General features: G+C 33.6%; 1 protein-coding gene across 3 annotated transcripts; it reads right to left on the bottom strand.

The window, feature by feature from the left end:
* Positions 1-55: 55 nt before the first annotated feature.
* LOC141910141 (uncharacterized) lies at positions 56-21135 on the bottom strand. Of its 3 annotated transcripts, none has more exons than XM_074800862.1 (16): positions 21000-21135; positions 20412-20470; positions 19718-19742; positions 19506-19574; positions 18805-18861; positions 18461-18541; positions 13946-14002; positions 13602-13682; positions 9071-9127; positions 8727-8807; positions 4196-4252; positions 3852-3932; positions 2490-2666; positions 1875-1931; positions 1533-1622; positions 56-684 (listed from the first exon to the last, which is right to left on the bottom strand). In XM_074800862.1, the coding sequence occupies exons 2-16, from the start codon at positions 20467-20469 to the stop codon at positions 390-392; spliced, it is 1323 nt and encodes a 440-aa protein (XP_074656963.1). In that variant the 5' UTR covers position 20470; positions 21000-21135; the 3' UTR covers positions 56-389. The 3 variants fall into 3 exon arrangements, with proteins under 3 accessions (XP_074656963.1, XP_074656964.1, XP_074656965.1); XM_074800863.1 differs by having other exon boundaries at positions 2490-2600; XM_074800864.1 differs by lacking the exon at positions 2490-2666.
* Positions 21136-22388: the final 1253 nt, after the last annotated feature.

Raw genomic sequence — 22388 nt, 5'->3', positions numbered from 1 at the left:
TTGTATACCGACCGATCAGAAATGATGTTGTTAGACATAAAACAAGATTCTGATACTCTGGTGAAAATGCATCTATATTCTGAATATATTTCAAGCAATATATGAATTCTAATCTCTTATCTTCTTTGATGTATAAAGCTTCTAAACACGCACATGCGGGCATAATTCAAAACGTAGAACTGAATAAAATTAACACACAACTGTGAATCTGGATCCAGAGTTAAACTAAATCCGTAAAACTAGAGCTAAAGTCAAATTAAACAAATTGGGCCCGATCCGTCTATGTAATCAGGATCTAACTCCTCCAAATTTAAACGGGCTTATATCTGAGCCAGCTACGCGTATATCCAAGACAAAATTCAGAATTCTTCAAGCAGATCGAGTTGGCCCTATGCGCACCTGCCGAACCTGTTGGCGCGTGGTCTACGACACACCATATTTCTACAACATTCGAAATCCTTCCAGCAGGGCGTGTTGGCTCTTTTACACGCTGCGCAAGTGCCGTTGCTGTTGGCGTGCGGCCTGTGACAAAACAGATTTGCGCAGCACCTATCATTGGTCCACCTGAAACATCGTTGACCGTACCCCCGACACACTCGTTTATCCGCCACCACCGCACTATCGGCTGCTTGGTCGTTAGAGTCTGCCACGGCGCCTTCCAGAATTTTCTCGAGAGCTGGGTCCCTGATAAAGGGAATGAAAAGGTGGGTACATAAGTTTTGTTCGGTTTCACCTAATGGATGTCTGACAAAACAAACCCGACATGTATGGCATAACCTGCGTACATCAAATGCAACTGAACGAACTTTCTCAGAATGATTTTATCTTTCTTTTCGCTCTGTAAATATGTAGTATATTTTTGAATGGCATTATTGATTGGAGCAAAATATAAAGAATCTGATTTTATAATGATATTTCATTGAAAAAATGCATTATTCTCCGACGTCCAAAAATAAACACAGTTCTTCTGCGAAAACTTCGGTTAGAACTTATTTAATCTAAGAATGAATTTAGCATGGATGTCAACCTCCAAAGTAAAGCAATTTTTTTACCTTTTCGAATTCTCTTCCACGATCGTAATGAATTCAATGTTTTAAGAAAAAAAAATTAAAATCGATGCCATCAGGTTGGAATCCCTGCCTGGGGAGGATGGGGGGGGTGGGACCTCCCTGGTTTTACCGATGATTTACTTCAATGACCGCTCTACAGTAGCTAGTCGTCATTTTGTTAGGGAACGTTTTTCCAAGGTTACTAATACGGATAAGCAGGCTCTAAAACGGATCGCTATACAAACGTCCATAAAATGACTTTAATTAATGACGATAAAACAAGTATTCCATTCGTGCTAATATTAGACTTTCACTGAAAATTCGATGCGATCAATCAATCAGCTGTGCCCGCGAACAACGCAGTAGATTTCTGCATTTTGAACCCACATTTTCGCCGGATATTATGATGCAACGTTACCCGTGCACGGGATTTCAAAATTGTATGGATCATTAACACATTTAAAGTGGGGTACTGAAACTTACGGTTTTCTTTTTCCCGCTTCTAGTGAAGACGCAGGCTGACTATCGGCAATTCTTTTCACTGAACCCACACCTTCCTCTTCCTGTGAACCGCTGTAGAATTTTCACAAGGAGAAAACGACATGTCAGAAAGTCAGAAATGGGACTGTTAAAGTGGGGTTCGAACTCGGTACGTTCAACTAATAACACTTTTTAGAGAAATTCTGACTTGTTTTACTACAAATGTTATATTGCAGCCCTCGTGCGTCATGTAACGTTATTTCTGAACAACTTTTTATACGGCATTCATTTTTCTAGAAATGTTGTTTGGGACTAATGAGGTTTAGTGCATTGATAGATTCTTACATACAACAATCTGCATCCCGTTTCTCAGCGTTTTCCTCTCCACTGTCCGTTTTGTCCCTAAAATTAGAGGATATCTTTAAGAGGCATCAAATATTTCGGTCTATTCAGAGTAGTGGAACTTTCCAACAGTGGCAGCGATAACACAAAAAAAATCATTGGTAGTTTAGGACTAAATATTGGTATTGCTGATTCACTTTTTATCTTAAGTTGCAACATTCTGCTTCTTTACTGTCTAATAAGCTAACATCTATATCGTAAAATGTTGACATCATGCATATGTATATCGTGCAAGATATCTTAAGGTTTCCTTGTTAACTCCGTTCAACTAAAGATTAACAACATTAGATTTTGAGGCCGAAGACTTCTCAGAATCTCTTAATCGAAATGAACTACATTTCATTTCAAGATTTAAACCAGATAAAACCTGAGTTCGTCAGCCAGACCTGATATTAGTTTTGACGCATTGCAACGATTATGTCATATGGGATCTACGTTGTCAAACATAACGGAACAGAAGCACGGGGTTTCAATTGAAAAATCTAAATTCAACAAAATTCTACAAATCAAAAAAGTATATAATTTTTCATAAAACTGGGGTTCGAACCCAAAGCTTACACTGATCGTTTCTCCTGTTTCTCGTCATCGTTGTTCTCTGATTGAAAACTCGCCTGTAAACTTTCCGCTATTCTTTTGAATAATTTTGCGCTTTCGTCTTCGGTCGAAGAGCTGTAAAAATCAAAGGGAAAACTTCCCGCCATTCTTTTGACCGTATTTTTGTCTTCAGTCGAAGACCTGAAATAAACAATTGGTCCAGTGGCTCGCCAAACTGTGTGAAGTAAAAATCTGTCACGCTGTAGGCCTATCTGTATGCAACAACCCTTCTTTGAAATTGAACAAGAAAAGAATCTATCAAAAATGGTGTCGATTTTGGTCAGTGTGAATAAACTTATAATAAAACGAGAATGGTTTAAACGGTTTTTAACGAGAATGAAATCTTCGAATGATTGATAATGGGAATTTCAGACACACATCACATTCCCGAGAATGATGATATGAAACAACGAAAACTTAGAGGAACTATCAGCGACCGGTTATTAAACTACGGTACCCGGTACAAACTTCAAGTGCCGAGAGCCTGGTGTCACCGGAGGCTGTTCATTAATCAACGGACAATAAATACACGTAAAACCAATCAGGACAGAAGCTCCAAGTTCTTCAAACTTAAGGGCAATGCCGGTTACTGACGAAATGAAGTTTATCGACTGACATGCTTTTTAATAGTTTCACGATAGGATTGTTTTTTATAGGCAGACATATGCTAAGCCGCAGTTAACAACTTAATACAGATAACCCATCCTCCCTGGCAGGGATTCGAACCTGATGACATCGGATTGCCACGGTACGATACCATGCCACACTAGACCGAGTGCGCAGCTACATGCGCAGCTTAGATGATGTCATTATTAGCCAATCCGATATCCCGTTTTATTTTGGCACGGGTTTTCCCTTATAGTTCTTCCGTGAAATTTACCTCGGCGATCATACAACAACCAATCTGATTTGTGCCACAAGTTTTCGTGCGGCAAAGCTTCTCATGTACCTGCGCACCCGGACCTGCGCACCCGGTCTACTGTGGCAGGGGTTCGTGCCGCGGCTGAGTGTAGCGATGCCATCAGGTTCGAATACCTACCGTGGGAGGATGAGATAACCAGGCTCTAAAACGGATCGCTATGCAAACGTCCATTAAATTACTTCAATTGATGGCGATGAAACAAGTATTCCAGTCGTGCTAATATTAGACTTTCACTAACAATTCGGTGCTATCAATCAATCAGCTGTGCCCGCGAACACGGCAGTAAATTGCCGCATTTTTAACCCACACTTTCGCCAGATATCTTGATGCAACGTTACCTCATGTACGGGATTTCAAAATTATATGGATCATTCATACATTTAAAGTGGGGTACGGAAACTTACGGGTTTCTTTTTCCCGCTTCTAGTGCAGGCTGACTGTTGGCAATTCTTTTCACTGAACCGGCATCTTCTTCTTGTGAACCGCTGTAGGATTTTCACAAGGAGAGAATAACATGTCAGGATGTCAGAAATGGGACTGTTAAAGTGGGGTTCGAACTCGGTACGTTAGTTCAACTAATAACACTTTTTAGAAAAATTCTGACTTCAAAACCGGTTTTACTACAAATGTTATATTGCAGCCCTCATGCGTCATGTAACGTTATTTCTATATAACTTTTTATACGGCATTCGGTTTTCTAGATGTTGTTTGGGAATCAATGAGGTTTAGTGCATTAATAGATTCTTACTAACAACAATCTGCATCCCGTTTCTCAGCGCTTTCCTCTACACTGACCGTTTTGTCCCTAAAATAAGAGGATGTAGATATCTTAAGATTAATGAAACAATTCGGTTTATTCAGAATAGGGGAATCTTCCATCATGGCCCGATTTTAGTTACGACGAATTCCGACGATGATGTCATAAGGCGATTTACGTCAGACATTAGAATAGAAACATGGGGTTTCATTAAAAAAAACCTAAACTTAACAAAACTGTTCTTTTCACTGTAGACCAAAGATTGAACTTTGACGCATGAGTTATTCTAATCTCTAAATCGAAATGGGCTTCATTTCATCTTCAGCCTGACCCCATCTATTTATATAACCCCATGACGTTATAGGTGGGGGAGGAGGATTCACGTACGGCCTTTCGTCAGTCAAATAGGTCTGAAAATCATGAAGGAAAACGACATGATATCAATCGGATAAAAAAGCAGCAGTTGTTGAACGATTTAATAGAACATTAAGAACAAGAATGTGGAAATATTTTACAGCAAATTATACTTTTAAATGGATTGATGTTTTACCAAAATTGATAGAAGGATATAATAATTCTTATCATTCTTCTATTGGAATGAAACCTATTGATGCTAGAAAACCTGAAAATGCTGAAATTGTTTGGAATGATTTATATGGAGCATTTCTTGTAGATGATTTTGGTGAACCTAAATTTAAAGTTGGTCAAAATGTTAGAATTTCTAAGTATAGAAAGATATTTGACAAAGGATACGATCGAAATTTTACTAGGGAAATATATAAAATAAAAAAGGTAATAACAACAAAACCATATGTCTATAAATTAGAAGATTTAGATGGTGAAGAAGTTGATGGCTACTTTTACGAAGAAGAATTAAGTTTAACTACTGAAAATCTAGAACAAGAATATAAAATTGAAAAAGTATTAAAAACAAAAACTATTAAAAGAAAAAAATATTCTTTAGTAAAATGGGTTGGATGGCCAGATAAATTCAATGAATGGATTTTATCAAGTAAAATTAAGAATATATAAATGAATAAGGAATTATTTATATTTGAGCCTCATAATATGTTAATTTCTGGTGTAACAAATTGTGGAAAAACTTATTTTATATTAAATTTACTAGAAACTGTTTATAAAAAATATTTTGATAATATAGTATTATTTTGTCCAACATATGAATTTAATCAAACTTATGATAGAAATATTACTAGAAATAATAAATTTATTATATTAGATCCTAAAACAGTAAAAGAAAATTTAGATAATTGTATTAAAATAGCAATAGATATTTATAAAGGATCAAATACATTATTCATTATAGATGATTGCGCAAATTTACATGATTCAAAAATTAGAGAGAGTGAGTTATGTTATTTAGCTTTTTCTGGTAGACATTTTGGGATAACAACTTGGGTTTTAAATCAAAAATATAATTCAATTGTTGAAGACTTTAGAGAAAACATTAGATTTTTAGTTTTATTCTACAATAAAGATAGAAAATCTATGAAAAATGCGCTTGAGGAAAATGATATTATTCCACATGATTTACATAATGAATATATGGATAAATTGAAAAATATTAAATGATCAAAATTACTATTTAGATTACAACACCCATTTAAATATGAATTTATTTAAATTCAACTGGCTTGTTAATCTAGTTGAATTCTAGTAACATTCTAGTTGAATTCTAGTTATTAGTAGTTGAAACAAAAATCAAATAAAATTCAACAAGAAATAAACAAAAACAACAATATTTCAACTAGCTTGTTAATCTAGTTGAATTCTAGTTACATTCTAGTTGAATTCTAGTTGCAACAACACAACTAATTTGTTTGTTATATAAATGGGAGGTGAAAAGAAAATAAAATCTAAAAATGGTGATGTTCCAATTAAAAAAACTTTAGATGATTTAGGAATAACAGAAACAAAATTAACTCCAGATGATGGTGCTTTAAATAATGTTACAACAAATAATAATTAAATATTGTAAAATAAATAAATTATTGTAAACATCAATAAGAAATACTAATAGCATCTGGAAAAGGTAAAAATTTTATCGGTAAAAATTTAATTTATAATGAATTAGATACAATGAAATCAGATGAAATTATTAGATTATTTAAAATTTATGAAACCGCGAGAACAGCTAGAATTAATGACGCGATATCAGAAAATGTAGTAAAAGGTTATAGTAAATTATGTAATTATATGCTGCCAATTCAAGATGAAAATAGATTATATGCTGATTTAAAAAATGATTATTTAGTTATGACCGAATTAAATAAATGGATTGGATATTTATCATTTCAATTAGGTGGATTTATGACATTATTATCAACTGGAGTTATAACATTTTCAAATATTCAAAGTAAAAATATTTCTATAATAAATGAACAAGGTGGAAGAAGTGAAGAAAAAACCGAGATCACAGACACAAATTGAATGGTCTCGGCAATTAGGAATTAAATCACAAGAATATAAAAAAGCTGTAAAAGAAAAAATAAGTAATAAAAATGTTAATAAAAATGGTGAAAATATTGTTATTTCTACTCCTTCTAATGATAGAATATTTGATAAATGTCTATATTTTACAGTTGGATTTGTAATTGTATTCTTTTTGATTGGGTGTAATTGGTATAAGAAATCAAATAAAATTCATGATATTAATAATTCTGAAACAACTGCTATCAAAAATGAAAATACTTCTGAAATTCCAAAATTGATAATAAAAAAAATGGATTAATATTTTAGAAAAAAAGCAAAAAAATGATTTTTTTTAATTAATTGAATATCTCACTACTTTTTTCTATCTATGCGGAGCAATTAAATTGTCCAGATAAGTCATTTCGGATTCTAGATATTCATTATTTTTATTAATTTATTTTTTTTAAATTTAATCAACAATTTCTAAATCATGATGGCCATCTTCATTTTTTCCATGATAGATTATTTTAAATCCTTCTAAATCTTTTAATTCCTCTGTACTCAATGAAACCCATTTATCAGGTAAAAATACTTTAAATTCTCGCGATGTACTAACATTGCAGTAGCTTAAATTAGCTAATACTTTCTCTCCATATTTAGTTTTTATCTTTTCTAATTTCAATATTTTATGTTCAATTTCTTTTGTAACATCAACTAACTTTTTTATTTCAAATTGTTTTTTTGCTGGTTTTATTCTGTTATTTATTGTTGCTAAGAATGCTTTTCTATCCCCCATTTATAAGAGAAAAAAATTACTTGTGGTGATGAGTGGTGTCTCGACCTTCGACCTCTGGTATGAAAGCCCACTTTCCCTATTACTGGTATGCCACACTAGACCCAGGAAGAAAGACACTCTAAATATTTGGATGGATATATGAAAGCTGTGGGTACTGGAGTGTGTAATGGATAGTGTAGTGTGATCTGTGTGCATTTGTGGCCAGCACACAGATTACATTGTTCATTGGGGTTTGGTCCAGGACTCGCGAGATTTTCAACAACACGGAAGTAACGTGTAATAAATGATGACTTGAATTGCATGATTACCTACCACCCCTCATTATTGTTGGAAAACTAAACGTTCGGCACTGACTAAAAATTAGTAATAACATTTTAGAAATGGCCAGAATTTTAACTTAGGTTCTATCTCATTTTTATTTTACAATTGCGATTGGTATATTTTTTTTTTAAACGGCCGTTAAGGCTTCATGTTTCGTCTGCAATTCACTGCAAATAGTTACGCAACTACGCACATTTCAGTGTTTTTGGCAGCTGTACACTCAATCGGCACCGTTCGTGACTAGCTTCACTGCGGAATTATCATTAATTAACATCGCCATACCACATCATCAACTTATATTGTGCCTTAAACCCCTAACAGCCGAAATAATTGAAATTCACACACGATTTCTATCATTGAAAATTGAGAGAGTGGCCATGTTTGTGTTTGCTGCTTCGCGTAAATCCCGCGCGGTGGGGCCGATACGTCGAGTGCACAGCTACACGCGCAGCTTAGATGATGTCCTTATTTGCCAATCAGCTATCCCGTTTTATTTTAGCACGGGTTTTCCCATTTTAGTTCTTCCGTGAAATTTATCTCGGCGATTATACAACGAGCAATCTGATTTGTGCCGCAAGTTTTCGTGCGGCAAAGCTGCGCATGTACCTGCGCTACCGGTCTACTGTGGCAGGGGTTCGTGCCGCGGAACTGTGCGAGTGTAGCGATGCCATCAGGTTCGAATACCTGCCGTGTGAGGATGAGATAACCAGGCTCTAAAACGGATCGCTATGCAAACGTCCATTAAATTACTTCAATTGATGGCGATAAAACAAGTATTCCAGTCGTGCTAATATTAGACTTTCACTAACAATTCGGTGCTATCAATTTATCAGCTGTGCCCGCGAACACGGCAGTAAACTGCCGCATTTTTAACCCACACTTTCGCCAGATACCTTGATGCAACGCTACCTCATGTACGGGATTTCAAATTTATATGGATCATTCATACATTTAAAGTGGGGTACGGAAACTTACGGGTTTCTTTTTCCCGCTTCTAGTGCAGGCTGACTGTTGGCAATTCTTTTCACTGAACCGGCATCTTCTTCTTGTGAACCGCTATAGAATTTTCACAAGGAGAGAATAACATGTCAGGATGTCAGAAATGGGACTGTTAAAGTGGGGTTCGAACTCGGTACGTTAGTTCAACTAATAACACTTTTTAGAAAAATTCTGACTTCAAAACCGGTTTTACTACAAATGTTATATTGCAGCCCTCATGCGTCATGTAACGTTATTTCTAAATAACTTTTTATACGGCATTCGGTTTTCTAGATGTTGTTTGGGAATCAATGAGGTTTAGTGCATTTATAGATTCTTACTAACAACAATCTGCATCCCGTTTCTCAGCGCTTTCCTCTACACTGACCGTTTTGTCCCTAAAATGAGAGGATGTAGATATCTTAAGATTAATGAAACAATTCGGTTTATTCAGAATAGGGGAATCTTCCATCATGGCCCGATTTTAGTTACGACGAATTCCGACGATGATGTCATAAGGGGATTTACGTCAGACATTAGAATAGAAACATGGGGTTTCATTAAAAAAAACCTAAACTTAACAAAACTGTTCTTTTCACTGTAGACCAAAGATTGAACTTTGATGCATGAGTTATTCTAATCTCTTAATCGAAATGGGCTTCATTTCATCTTCAGCCTGACCCCATCTATTTATATAACCCCATGACGTTATAGGTGGGGGAGGAGGATTCAAGTACGGCCTTTCGTCTTCAGTCAAATAGGTCTGAAAATCATGAAGGAAAACGACATGATATCAATCGGATAAAAAAGCAGCAGTTGTTGAACGATTTAATAGAACATTAAGAACAAGAATGTGGAAATATTTTACAGCAAATAATACTTTTAAATGGATTGATGTTTTACCGAAATTGATAGAAGGATATAATAATTCTTATCATTCTTCTATTGGAATGAAACCTATTGATGCTAGAAAACCTGAAAATGCTGAAATTGTTTGGAATAATTTATATGGAGCATTTCTTGTAGATGATTTTGGTGAACCTAAATTTAAAGTTGGTCAAAATGTTAGAATTTCTAAGTATAAAAAGATATTTGACAAAGGATACGATCGAAATTTTACTAGGGAAATATATAAAATAAAAAAGGTAATAACAACAAAACCATATGTCTATAAATTAGAAGATTTAGATGGTGAAGAAGTTGATGGCTACCTTTACGAAGAAGAATTAAGTTTAACTACTGAAAATCTAGAACAAGAATATAAAATTGAAAAAGTATTAAAAACAAAAACTATTAAAAGAAAAAAATATTCTTTAGTAAAATGGGTTGGATGGCCAGATAAATTTAATGAATGGATATTATCAAGTAAAATTAAAAATATATAAATGAATAAGGAATTATTTATATTTGAGCCTCATAATATGTTAATTTCTGGTGTAACAAATTGTGGAAAAACTTATTTTATATTAAATTTACTAGAAACTGTTTATAAAAAATATTTTGATAATATAGTATTATTTTGTCCAACATATGAATTTAATCAAACTTATGATAGAAATATTACTAGAAATAATAAATTTATTATATTAGATCCTAGAACAGTAAAAGAAAATTTAGATAATTGTATTAAAATAGCAATAGATATTTATAAAGGATCAAATACATTATTCATTATAGATGATTGCGCAAATTTACATGATTCAAAAATTAGAGAGAGTGAGTTATGTTATTTAGCTTTTTCTGGTAGACATTTTGGGATAACAACTTGGGTTTTAAATCAAAAATATAATTCAATTGTTGAAGACTTTAGAGAAAACATTAGATTTTTAGTTTTATTCTACAATAAAGATAGAAAATCTATGAAAAATGCGCTTGAGGAAAATGATATTATTCCACATGATTTACATAATGAATATATGGATAAATTGAAAAATATTAAATGATCAAAATTACTATTTAGATTACAACACCCATTTAAATATGAATTTATTTAAATTCAACTGGCTTGTTAATCTAGTTGAATTCTAGTAACATTCTAGTTGAATTCTAGTTATTAGTAGTTGAAACAAAAATCAAATAAAATTCAACAAGAAATAAACAAAAACAACAATATTTCAACTAGCTTGTTAATCTAGTTGAATTCTAGTTACATTCTAGTTGAATTCTAGTTGCAACAACACAACTAATTTGTTTGTTATATAAATGGGAGGTGAAAAGAAAATAAAATCTAAAAATGGTGATGTTCCAATTAAAAAAACTTTAGATGATTTAGGAATAACAGAAACAAAATTAACTCCAGATGATGGTGCTTTAAATAATGTTACAACAAATAATAATTAAATATTGTAAAATAAATAAATTATTGTAAACATCAATAAGAAATACTAATAGCATCTGGAAAAGGTAAAAATTTTATCGGTAAAAATTTAATTTATAATGAATTAGATACAATGAAATCAGATGAAATTATTAGATTATTTAAAATTTATGAAACCGCGAGAACAGCTAGAATTAATGACGCGATATCAGAAAATGTAGTAAAAGGTTATAGTAAATTATGTAATTATATGCTGCCAATTCAAGATGAAAATAGATTATATGCTGATTTAAAAAATGATTATTTAGTTATGACCGAATTAAATAAATGGATTGGATATTTATCATTTCAATTAGGTGGATTTATGACATTATTATCAACTGGAGTTATAACATTTTCAAATATTCAAAGTAAAAATATTTCTATAATAAATGAACAAGGTGGAAGAAGTGAAGAAAAAACCGAGATCACAGACACAAATTGAATGGTCTCGGCAATTAGGAATTAAATCACAAGAATATAAAAAAGCTGTAAAAGAAAAAATAAGTAATAAAAATGTTAATAAAAATGGTGAAAATATTGTTATTTCTACTCCTTCTAATGATAGAATATTTGATAAATGTCTATATTTTACAGTTGGATTTGTAATTGTATTCTTTTTGATTGGGTGTAATTGGTATAAGAAATCAAATAAAATTCATGATATTAATAATTCTGAAACAACTGCAATCAAAAATGAAAATACTTCTGAAATTCCAAAATTGATAATAAAAAAAATGGATTAATATTTTAGAAAAAAAGCAAAAAAATGATTTTTTTTAATTAATTGAATATCTCACTACTTTTTTCTATCTATGCGGAGCAATTAAATTGTCCAGATAAGTCATTTCGGATTCTAGATATTCATTATTTTTATTAATTTATTTTTTTTAAATTTAATCAACAATTTCTAAATCATGATGGCCATCTTCATTTTTTCCATGATAGATTATTTTAAATCCTTCTAAATCTTTTAATTCCTCTGTACTCAATGAAACCCATTTATCAGGTAAAAATACTTTAAATTCTCGCGATGTACTAACATTGCAGTAGCTTAAATTAGCTAATACTTTCTCTCCATATTTAGTTTTTATCTTTTCTAATTTCAATATTTTATGTTCAATTTCTTTTGTAACATCAACTAACTTTTTTATTTCAAATTGTTTTTTTGCTGGTTTTATTCTGTTATTTCTTGTTGCTAAGAATGCTTTTCTATCCCCCATTTATAAGAGAAAAAAATTACTTGTGGTGATGAGTGGTGTCTCGACCTTCGACCTCTGGTATGAAAGCCCACTTTCCCTATTACTGGTATGCCACACTAGACCCAGGAAGAAAGACACTCTAAATATTTGGATGGATATATGAAAGCTGTGGGTACTGGAGTGTGTAATGGATAGTGTAGTGTGATCTGTGTGCATTTGTTGCCAGCACACAGATTACATTGTTCATTGGGGTTTGGTCCAGGACTCGCGAGATTTTCAACAACACGGAAGTAACGTGTAATAAATGATGACTTGAATTGCATGACTACCTACCACCCCTCATTATTGTTGGAAAACTAAACGTTCGGCACTGACTAAAAATTAGTAATAACATTTTAGAAATGGCCAGAATTTTAACTTAGGTTCTCATTTTTATTTTACAATTGCGATTGGTATAATTTTTTTTTAAACGGCCGTTAAGGCTTCATGTTTCGTCTGCAATTCACTGCAAATAGTTACGCAACTACGCACATTTCAGTGTTTTTGGCAGCTGTACACTCAATCGGCACCGTTCGTGACTAGCTTCACTGCGGAATTATCATTAATTAACATCGCCATACCACATCATCAACTTATATTGTGCCTTAAACCCCTAACAGCCGAAATAATTGAAATTCACACACGATTTCTATCATTGAAAATTGAGAGAGTGGCCATGTTTGTGTTTGCTGCTTCGCGTAAATCCCGCGCGGTGGGGCCGATACGTCGAGTGCACAGCTACACGCGCAGCTTAGATGATGTCCTTATTTGCCAATCAGCTATCCCGTTTTATTTTAGCACGGGTTTTCCCATTTATAGTTCTTCCGTGAAATTTATCTCGGCGATTATACAACGAGCAATCTGATTTGTGCCGCAAGTTTTCGTGCGGCAAAGCTGCGCATGTACCTGCGCACCCGGTCTACTGTGGCAGGGGTTCGTGCCGCGGCACTGTGCGAGTGTAGCGATGCCATCAGGTTCGAATACCTGCCGTGTGAGGATGAGATAACCAGGCTCTAAAACGGATCGCTATGCAAACGTCCATTAAATTACTTCAATTGATGGCGATAAAACAAGTATTCCAGTCGTGCTAATATTAGACTTTCACTAACAATTCGGTGCTATCAATTTATCAGCTGTGCCCGCGAACACGGCAGTAAACTGCCGCATTTTTAACCCACACTTTCGCCAGATACCTTGATGCAACGCTACCTCATGTACGGGATTTCAAAATTATATGGATCATTCATACATTTAAAGTGGGGTACGGAAACTTACGGGTTTCTTTTTCCCGCTTCTAGTGCAGGCTGACTGTTGGCAATTCTTTTCACTGAACCGGCATCTTCTTCTTGTGAACCGCTATAGAATTTTCACAAGGAGAGAATAACATGTCAGGATGTCAGAAATGGGACTGTTAAAGTGGGGTTCGAACTCGGTACGTTAGTTCAACTAATAACACTTTTTAGAAAAATTCTGACTTCAAAACCGGTTTTACTACAAATGTTATATTGCAGCCCTCATGCGTCATGTAACGTTATTTCTAAATAACTTTTTATACGGCATTCGGTTTTCTAGATGTTGTTTGGGAATCAATGAGGTTTAGTGCATTAATAGATTCTTACTAACAACAATCTGCATCCCGTTTCTCAGCGCTTTCCTCTACACTGACCGTTTTGTCCCTAAAATGAGAGGATGTAGATATCTTAAGATTAATGAAACAATTCGGTTTATTCAGAATAGGGGAATCTTCCATCATGGCCCGATTTTAGTTACGACGAATTCCGACGATGATGTCATAAGGGGATTTACGTCAGACATTAGAATAGAAACATGGGGTTTCATTAAAAAAAACCTAAACTTAACAAAACTGTTCTTTTCACTGTAGACCAAAGATTGAACTTTGATGCATGAGTTATTCTAATCTCTTAATCGAAATGGGCTTCATTTCATCTTCAGCCTGACCCCATCTATTTATATAACCCCATGACGTTATAGGTGGGGGAGGAGGATTCAAGTACGGCCTTTCGTCTTCAGTCAAATAGGTCTGAAAATCATGAAGGAAAACGACATGATATCAATCGGATAAAAAAGCAGCAGTTGTTGAACGATTTAATAGAACATTAAGAACAAGAATGTGGAAATATTTTACAGCAAATAATACTTTTAAATGGATTGATGTTTTACCGAAATTGATAGAAGGATATAATAATTCTTATCATTCTTCTATTGGAATGAAACCTATTGATGCTAGAAAACCTGAAAATGCTGAAATTGTTTGGAATAATTTATATGGAGCATTTCTTGTAGATGATTTTGGTGAACCTAAATTTAAAGTTGGTCAAAATGTTAGAATTTCTAAGTATAAAAAGATATTTGACAAAGGATACGATCGAAATTTTACTAGGGAAATATATAAAATAAAAAAGGTAATAACAACAAAACCATATGTCTATAAGTTAGAAGATTTAGATGGTGAAGAAGTTGATGGCTACCTTTACGAAGAAGAATTAAGTTTAACTACTGAAAATCTAGAACAAGAATATAAAATTGAAAAAGTATTAAAAACAAAAACTATTAAAAGAAAAAAATATTCTTTAGTAAAATGGGTTGGATGGCCAGATAAATTTAATGAATGGATATTATCAAGTAAAATTAAAAATATATAAATGAATAAGGAATTATTTATATTTGAGCCTCATAATATGTTAATTTCTGGTGTAACAAATTGTGGAAAAACTTATTTTATATTAAATTTACTAGAAACTGTTTATAAAAAATATTTTGATAATATAGTATTATTTTGTCCAACATATGAATTTAATCAAACTTATGATAGAAATATTACTAGAAATAATAAATTTATTATATTAGATCCTAAAACAGTAAAAGAAAATTTAGATAATTGTATTAAAATAGCAATAGATATTTATAAAGGATCAAATACATTATTCATTATAGATGATTGCGCAAATTTACATGATTCAAAAATTAGAGAGAGTGAGTTATGTTATTTAGCTTTTTCTGGTAGACATTTTGGGATAACAACTTGGGTTTTAAATCAAAAATATAATTCAATTGTTGAAGACTTTAGAGAAAACATTAGATTTTTAGTTTTATTCTACAATAAAGATAGAAAATCTATGAAAAATGCGCTTGAGGAAAATGATATTATTCCACATGATTTACATAATGAATATATGGATAAATTGAAAAATATTAAATGATCAAAATTACTATTTAGATTACAACACCCATTTAAATATGAATTTATTTAAATTCAACTGGCTTGTTAATCTAGTTGAATTCTAGTAACATTCTAGTTGAATTCTAGTTATTAGTAGTTGAAACAAAAATCAAATAAAATTCAACAAGAAATAAACAAAAACAACAATATTTCAACTAGCTTGTTAATCTAGTTGAATTCTAGTTACATTCTAGTTGAATTCTAGTTGCAACAACACAACTAATTTGTTTGTTATATAAATGGGAGGTGAAAAGAAAATAAAATCTAAAAATGGTGATGTTCCAATTAAAAAAACTTTAGATGATTTAGGAATAACAGAAACAAAATTAACTCCAGATGATGGTGCTTTAAATAATGTTACAACAAATAATAATTAAATATTGTAAAATAAATAAATTATTGTAAACATCAATAAGAAATACTAATAGCATCTGGAAAAGGTAAAAATTTTATCGGTAAAAATTTAATTTATAATGAATTAGATACAATGAAATCAGATGAAATTATTAGATTATTTAAAATTTATGAAACCGCGAGAACAGCTAGAATTAATGACGCGATATCAGAAAATGTAGTAAAAGGTTATAGTAAATTATGTAATTATATGCTGCCAATTCAAGATGAAAATAGATTATATGCTGATTTAAAAAATGATTATTTAGTTATGACCAAATTAAATAAATGGATTGGATATTTATCATTTCAATTAGGTGGATTTATGACATTATTATCAACTGGAGTTATAACATTTTCAAATATTCAAAGTAAAAATATTTCTATAATAAATGAACAAGGTGGAAGAAGTGAAGAAAAAACCGAGATCACAGACACAAATTGAATGGTCTCGGCAATTAGGAATTAAATCACAAGAATATAAAAAAGCTGTAAAAGAAAAAATAAGTAATAAAAATGTTAATAAAAATGGTGAAAATATTGTTATTTCTACTCCTTCTAATGATAGAATATTTGATAAATGTCTATATTTTACAGTTGGATTTGTAATTGTATTCTTTTTGATTGGGTGTAATTGGTATAAGAAATCAAATAAAATTCATGATATTAATAATTCTGAAACAACTGCAATCAAAAATGAAAATACTTCTGAAATTCCAAAATTGATAATAAAAAAAATGGATTAATATTTTAGAAAAAAAGCAAAAAAATGATTTTTTTTAATTAATTGAATATCTCACTACTTTTTTCTATCTATGCGGAGCAATTAAATTGTCCAGATAAGTCATTTCGGATTCTAGATATTCATTATTTTTATTAATTTATTTTTTTTAAATTTAATCAACAATTTCTAAATCATGATGGCCATCTTCATTTTTTCCATGATAGATTATTTTAAATCCTTCTAAATCTTTTAATTCCTCTGTACTCAATGAAACCCATTTATCAGGTAAAAATACTTTAAATTCTCGCGATGTACTAACATTGCAGTAGCTTAAATTAGCTAATACTTTCTCTCCATATTTAGTTTTTATCTTTTCTAATTTCAATATTTTATGTTCAATTTCTTTTGTAACATCAACTAACTTTTTTATTTCAAATTGTTTTTTTGCTGGTTTTATTCTGTTATTTCTTGTTGCTAAGAATGCTTTTCTATCCCCCATTTATAAGAGAAAAAAATTACTTGTGGTGATGAGTGGTGTCTCGACCTTCGACCTCTGGTATGAAAGCCCACTTTCCCTATTACTGGTATGCCACACTAGACCCAGGAAGAAAGACACTCTAAATATTTGGATGGATATATGAAAGCTGTGGGTACTGGAGTGTGTAATGGATAGTGTAGTGTGATCTGTGTGCATTTGTTGCCAGCACACAGATTACATTGTTCATTGGGGTTTGGTCCAGGACTCGCGAGATTTTCAACAACACGGAAGTAACGTGTAATAAATGATGACTTGAATTGCATGACTACCTACCACCCCTCATTATTGTTGGAAAACTAAACGTTCGGCACTGACTAAAAATTAGTAATAACATTTTAGAAATGGCCAGAATTTTAACTTAGGTTCTCATTTTTATTTTACAATTGCGATTGGTATAATTTTTTTTAAACGGCCGTTAAGGCTTCATGTTTCGTCTGCAATTCACTGCAAATAGTTACGCAACTACGCACATTTCAGTGTTTTTGGCAGCTGTACACTCAATCGGCACCGTTCGTGACTAGCTTCACTGCGGAATTATCATTAATTAACATCGCCATACCACATCATCAACTTATATTGTGCCTTAAACCCCTAACAGCCGAAATAATTGAAATTCACACACGATTTCTATCATTGAAAATTGAGAGAGTGGCCATGTTTGTGTTTGCTGCTTCGCGTAAATCCCGCGCGGTGGGGCCGATACGTCGAGTGCACAGCTACACGCGCAGCTTAGATGATGTCCTTATTTGCCAATCAGCTATCCCGTTTTATTTTAGCACGGGTTTTCCCATTTATAGTTCTTCCGTGAAATTTATCTCGGCGATTATACAACGAGCAATCTGATTTGTGCCGCAAGTTTTCGTGCGGCAAAGCTGCGCATGTACCTGCGCACCCGGTCTACTGTGGCAGGGGTTCGTGCCGCGGCACTGTGCGAGTGTAGCGATGCCATCAGGTTCGAATACCTGCCGTGTGAGGATGAGATAACCAGGCTCTAAAACGGATCATTAAATTACTTCAATTGATGGCGATAAAACAAGTATTCCAGTCGTGCTAATATTAGACTTTCACTAACAATTCGGTGCTATCAATTTATCAGCTGTGCCCGCGAACACGGCAGTAAACTGCCGCATTTTTAACCCACACTTTCGCCAGATACCTTGATGCAACGCTACCTCATGTACGGGATTTCAAATTTATATGGATCATTCATACATTTAAAGTGGGGTACGGAAACTTACGGGTTTCTTTTTCCCGCTTCTAGTGCAGGCTGACTGTTGGCAATTCTTTTCACTGAACCGGCATCTTCTTCTTGTGAACCGCTTTAGAATTTTCACAAGGAGAGAATAACATGTCAGGATGTCAGAAATGGGACTGTTAAAGTGGGGTTCGAACTCGGTACGTTAGTTCAACTAATAACACTTTTTAGAAAAATTCTGACTTCAAAACCGGTTTTACTACAAATGTTATATTGCAGCCCTCATGCGTCATGTAACGTTATTTCTAAATAACTTTTTATACGGCATTCGGTTTTCTAGATGTTGTTTGGGAATCAATGAGGTTTAGTGCATTAATAGATTCTTACTAACAACAATCTGCATCCCGTTTCTCAGCGCTTTCCTCTACACTGACCGTTTTGTCCCTAAAATGAGAGGATGTAGATATCTTAAGATTAATGAAACAATTCGGTTTATTCAGAATAGGGGAATCTTCCATCATGGCCCGATTTTAGTTACGACGAATTCCGACGATGATGTCATAAGGGGATTTACGTCAGACATTAGAATAGAAACATGGGGTTTCATTAAAAAAAACCTAAACTTAACAAAACTGTTCTTTTCACTGTAGACCAAAGATTGAACTTTGACGCATGAGTTATTCTAATCTCTAAATCGAAATGGGCTTCATTTCATCTTCAGCCTGACCCCATCTATTTATATAACCCCATGACGTTATAGGTGGGGGAGGAGGATTCAAGTACGGCCTTTCGTCTTCAGTCAAATTGGTCTGAAAATCATGAAGGAAAACGACATGATATCAATTGGCGGAAAGATAACTATGGTCGCTATGTGCACCGAGCTTATTGGATCATAAAAATGATGGGAACATAAATTCAAAAGATATAACCCTATGTCGTCGTTAAAAGTAGCCATTTAAGAAGGTATAATCTATTGATTGACAACTTAAGAAAGCAGCCATCTTTTCTGGAAGCGTAATGCCGTTACGGAGTGGGGGGATTTCACAGAATCGCTTTGATATGGAAATTTGAATGGTCTCGGTATGTACCTATCTTGAATGTCACGTTTCGCTTCTGTGAATTCTGCCGTTCTTTTGGAAATACCGTTCGCTGCGTCCCTGAAACAAAACGGAATACCGTGTGCAGTCGAGTCTTTCCCAGGAGGAAAACTGTATTGTCTTTAATGTTGGATTAAGACGTTATTAATTCTTTATAATTTTTTCTAGGAGAATTGTCGTCGTCGAAGTCTTGAATTACTTACATACTTTGTCGAACTCCCGCAATAACTGAAAATAAATATTTCATGCTAAGTTAAGCTTTAAAAACAGATTTTTTATCGAAATGTCAGAGCATGGTGTGAATTACAAAAAAAAGTAGAAGGGAAACGAGAAGAAACCGACGATATATTGAAAGGGGACAGAGAATAGCAAGATGGTACAAGTTAGCGAGATAATGAACTCAAGGATAAGGAGAGGGAGAGTTGATGAGACGCTGGGCAAGATGATTACGGGCATAGAGAGAAATGTACAAGAGGAAAGAAAGAAAGGGTGACAAGAGAGGCAAGGCGATCTAAAGGAGCGATGAGTGAGTGACGAGATATTTGACGAAAATCATTGACGTTGCCATCGTCTGCGCCTGTCAGTGACGACTGAAAACCAAGGTTCAAGGTCGTAACAACGAAATCGGGTAAACATTTCCGTCGACTAATCTCTACCCAGATGAAAATGTCACAAGTGACGAATGGAACACAGAAAAGAAGGCTTTATAGAAAGAGGCAATAACACTTGTGTGCTATGATGAGAGCAGACAATGATTAGGTTGCAATGTCTTTGCCTTACATCAATTCCTTAAATTTCTAACTCGTAAAATATTGTTTACATTATTTTCTTTTGGTGATACCAACAAAACATTATCATCAACACGAGAATTATCATCATTTTTATGACTATACTTACAGGCATGCGCGTGGACCGCGAGTCCACAGACAAACATCAACGCCAACAATTTCGACATCCTGGTAAAGCGTAACATGGAAGAAAAAAACAAACAACGTATCAGTTCTAAATCTTGCAACTCCATCGGAGGGAAAATCTAACGCGTAGAACTTAGTAGCAGAGTTTGTAGTTTTAAACCATGGGGCCAGTTGTATAAACTTAAGCCAGCCCAGACGTGATTTAAGTCCTATGGTGATCTTGAACCGTTAGAATGGCCTTAAATTGGATGCAGATTCAAAAAGAGCAAAGACTGGTCGGTCTTATGTTGTTCGCTTAAATATATAACCAAAAATAGCTTAAAGATATTATGTTCGCTTGACTATAATAAAAATGACAAAAATCAACTCAACTCAACTTATGGTACAATAATGCAGTTTAAGTAAAATTTTCTTTGTATGCCTTTCTACGATTCTAGATATCTTGTCTATCATCGCTTGTAGCTGGGATTTGAGAGGTGCAGATCCAGAATAGAGTTTCGTCTCACAAGCAATAATGAATAATGAATTCACTTCTCTTTTTCCAGAGCAAAAGGAAACATGTTTTACCAACCTGAAGGCTTCGTCTGCGATGACAAATCCAGCTATGTGTGAGATTGGCGAATGAGTATCAACGTCAATGTCCTCCGAAACAATGAATCCGACTGACGTCGCGTGTAGGCGAAAAATTACCGAATTCTGATCGCTCGAAACAAACGCTGGCAATAATTCATAAAAAAAAGATATCGTCTGGTAGTCGAGGACAATTAGACTAGAATGGATGTCTTGGTTGATGACTAAAGAATGATAATTGCGCCCGTCTTAAAAACTTGCTAATAGCCTCTAAACGTATTATCATAGTTATTATCGTAAACAAATTATGTATTATGCGTAAATAAGCCATTTTACAGTTGCTAGCCGCCATTTTGTTACGGTACTTTTGTCCTGTATTGTTGGGTCATTTTTTTTCCTTATTAAAAACTAAAATTGTTTTACCATACATCAACTCGGAAATGGCCGTCCAGATGATGTAGACTCAACGTTTATAAAATTCCAGCAGATAAACACAAATTCTAAAAAATAAAACTGAAAGCAGTTTTTTCAGACTATCGTCGTCGCATGATCAACGAGAAAACATGTCGGTCGTAGTCGAGATAAAAACCGACGAATAATTTCGGATGAGTATCCAGATAAATAGTATCCAGTTAAATAGTAGTATGAACCCAACTACCAAAATCTTTATGATGATTAGATGATTTATTTACATGTTTCAATCGATTTCGACTCATCTCTTCGAGTCCTTCTCAAGAAATGAATAGATACATGCGTAGTATAATATTACCGATTACTCCCAAAAAGTGCATGTTCAGGGAAATTCTGTTCTACTTTGGGGAAGCAGCCGGTAGGCATACTCAATAAACCTTCCCGGAAAACCGACAAACATACCACCAATTTATAAAAAGAAGATATCGAAAAGCAGCTGTAAAATGTCCATCAAGCCAGTCGACGATGACATACTGCGATGTTCCCTTAGTGACTTGTTACTCGGGCATCCATAACTTGATACTCTGATAACCATCATACAGGGATCGATTTGCAACCTTTTAAATGTCATCGTAGTACATAATTGGAAATTCGGTTCCGGTTCATTCAAACAATCTTCCATTCAGTCTGAACCGGCAAGCGACTGATTGGTGCGAATTTTCTTGGCTGCCTAATTTAATACATCGAGATTTTTGAAATAGCTATATTACAAGGTGGAAGATCATTTTGTCAATTTTTTATATTTTTTGGTTATAGAAATCTAGCCAACAATAGATTCATCGAACAACAAGTAACTGAATCCACCAAAATCACCGAAAATACCAGTAATACTCTTGACCTATTCTTTACGAAAAACGGATCACTTGTGAACATCACCTAAGTCACCCCTGGTATCTATGACCACGAAGCAGTCTACATC

Source organism: Tubulanus polymorphus, chromosome 8, assembly GCF_964204645.1.
Source record: "Tubulanus polymorphus chromosome 8, tnTubPoly1.2, whole genome shotgun sequence".
Classification (NCBI taxonomy): Eukaryota; Metazoa; Nemertea; class Palaeonemertea; order Tubulaniformes; family Tubulanidae; genus Tubulanus; species Tubulanus polymorphus.
Note: the sequence above shows the minus strand (reverse complement) of the source record. Positions and strands in the feature narration are given on the sequence as shown.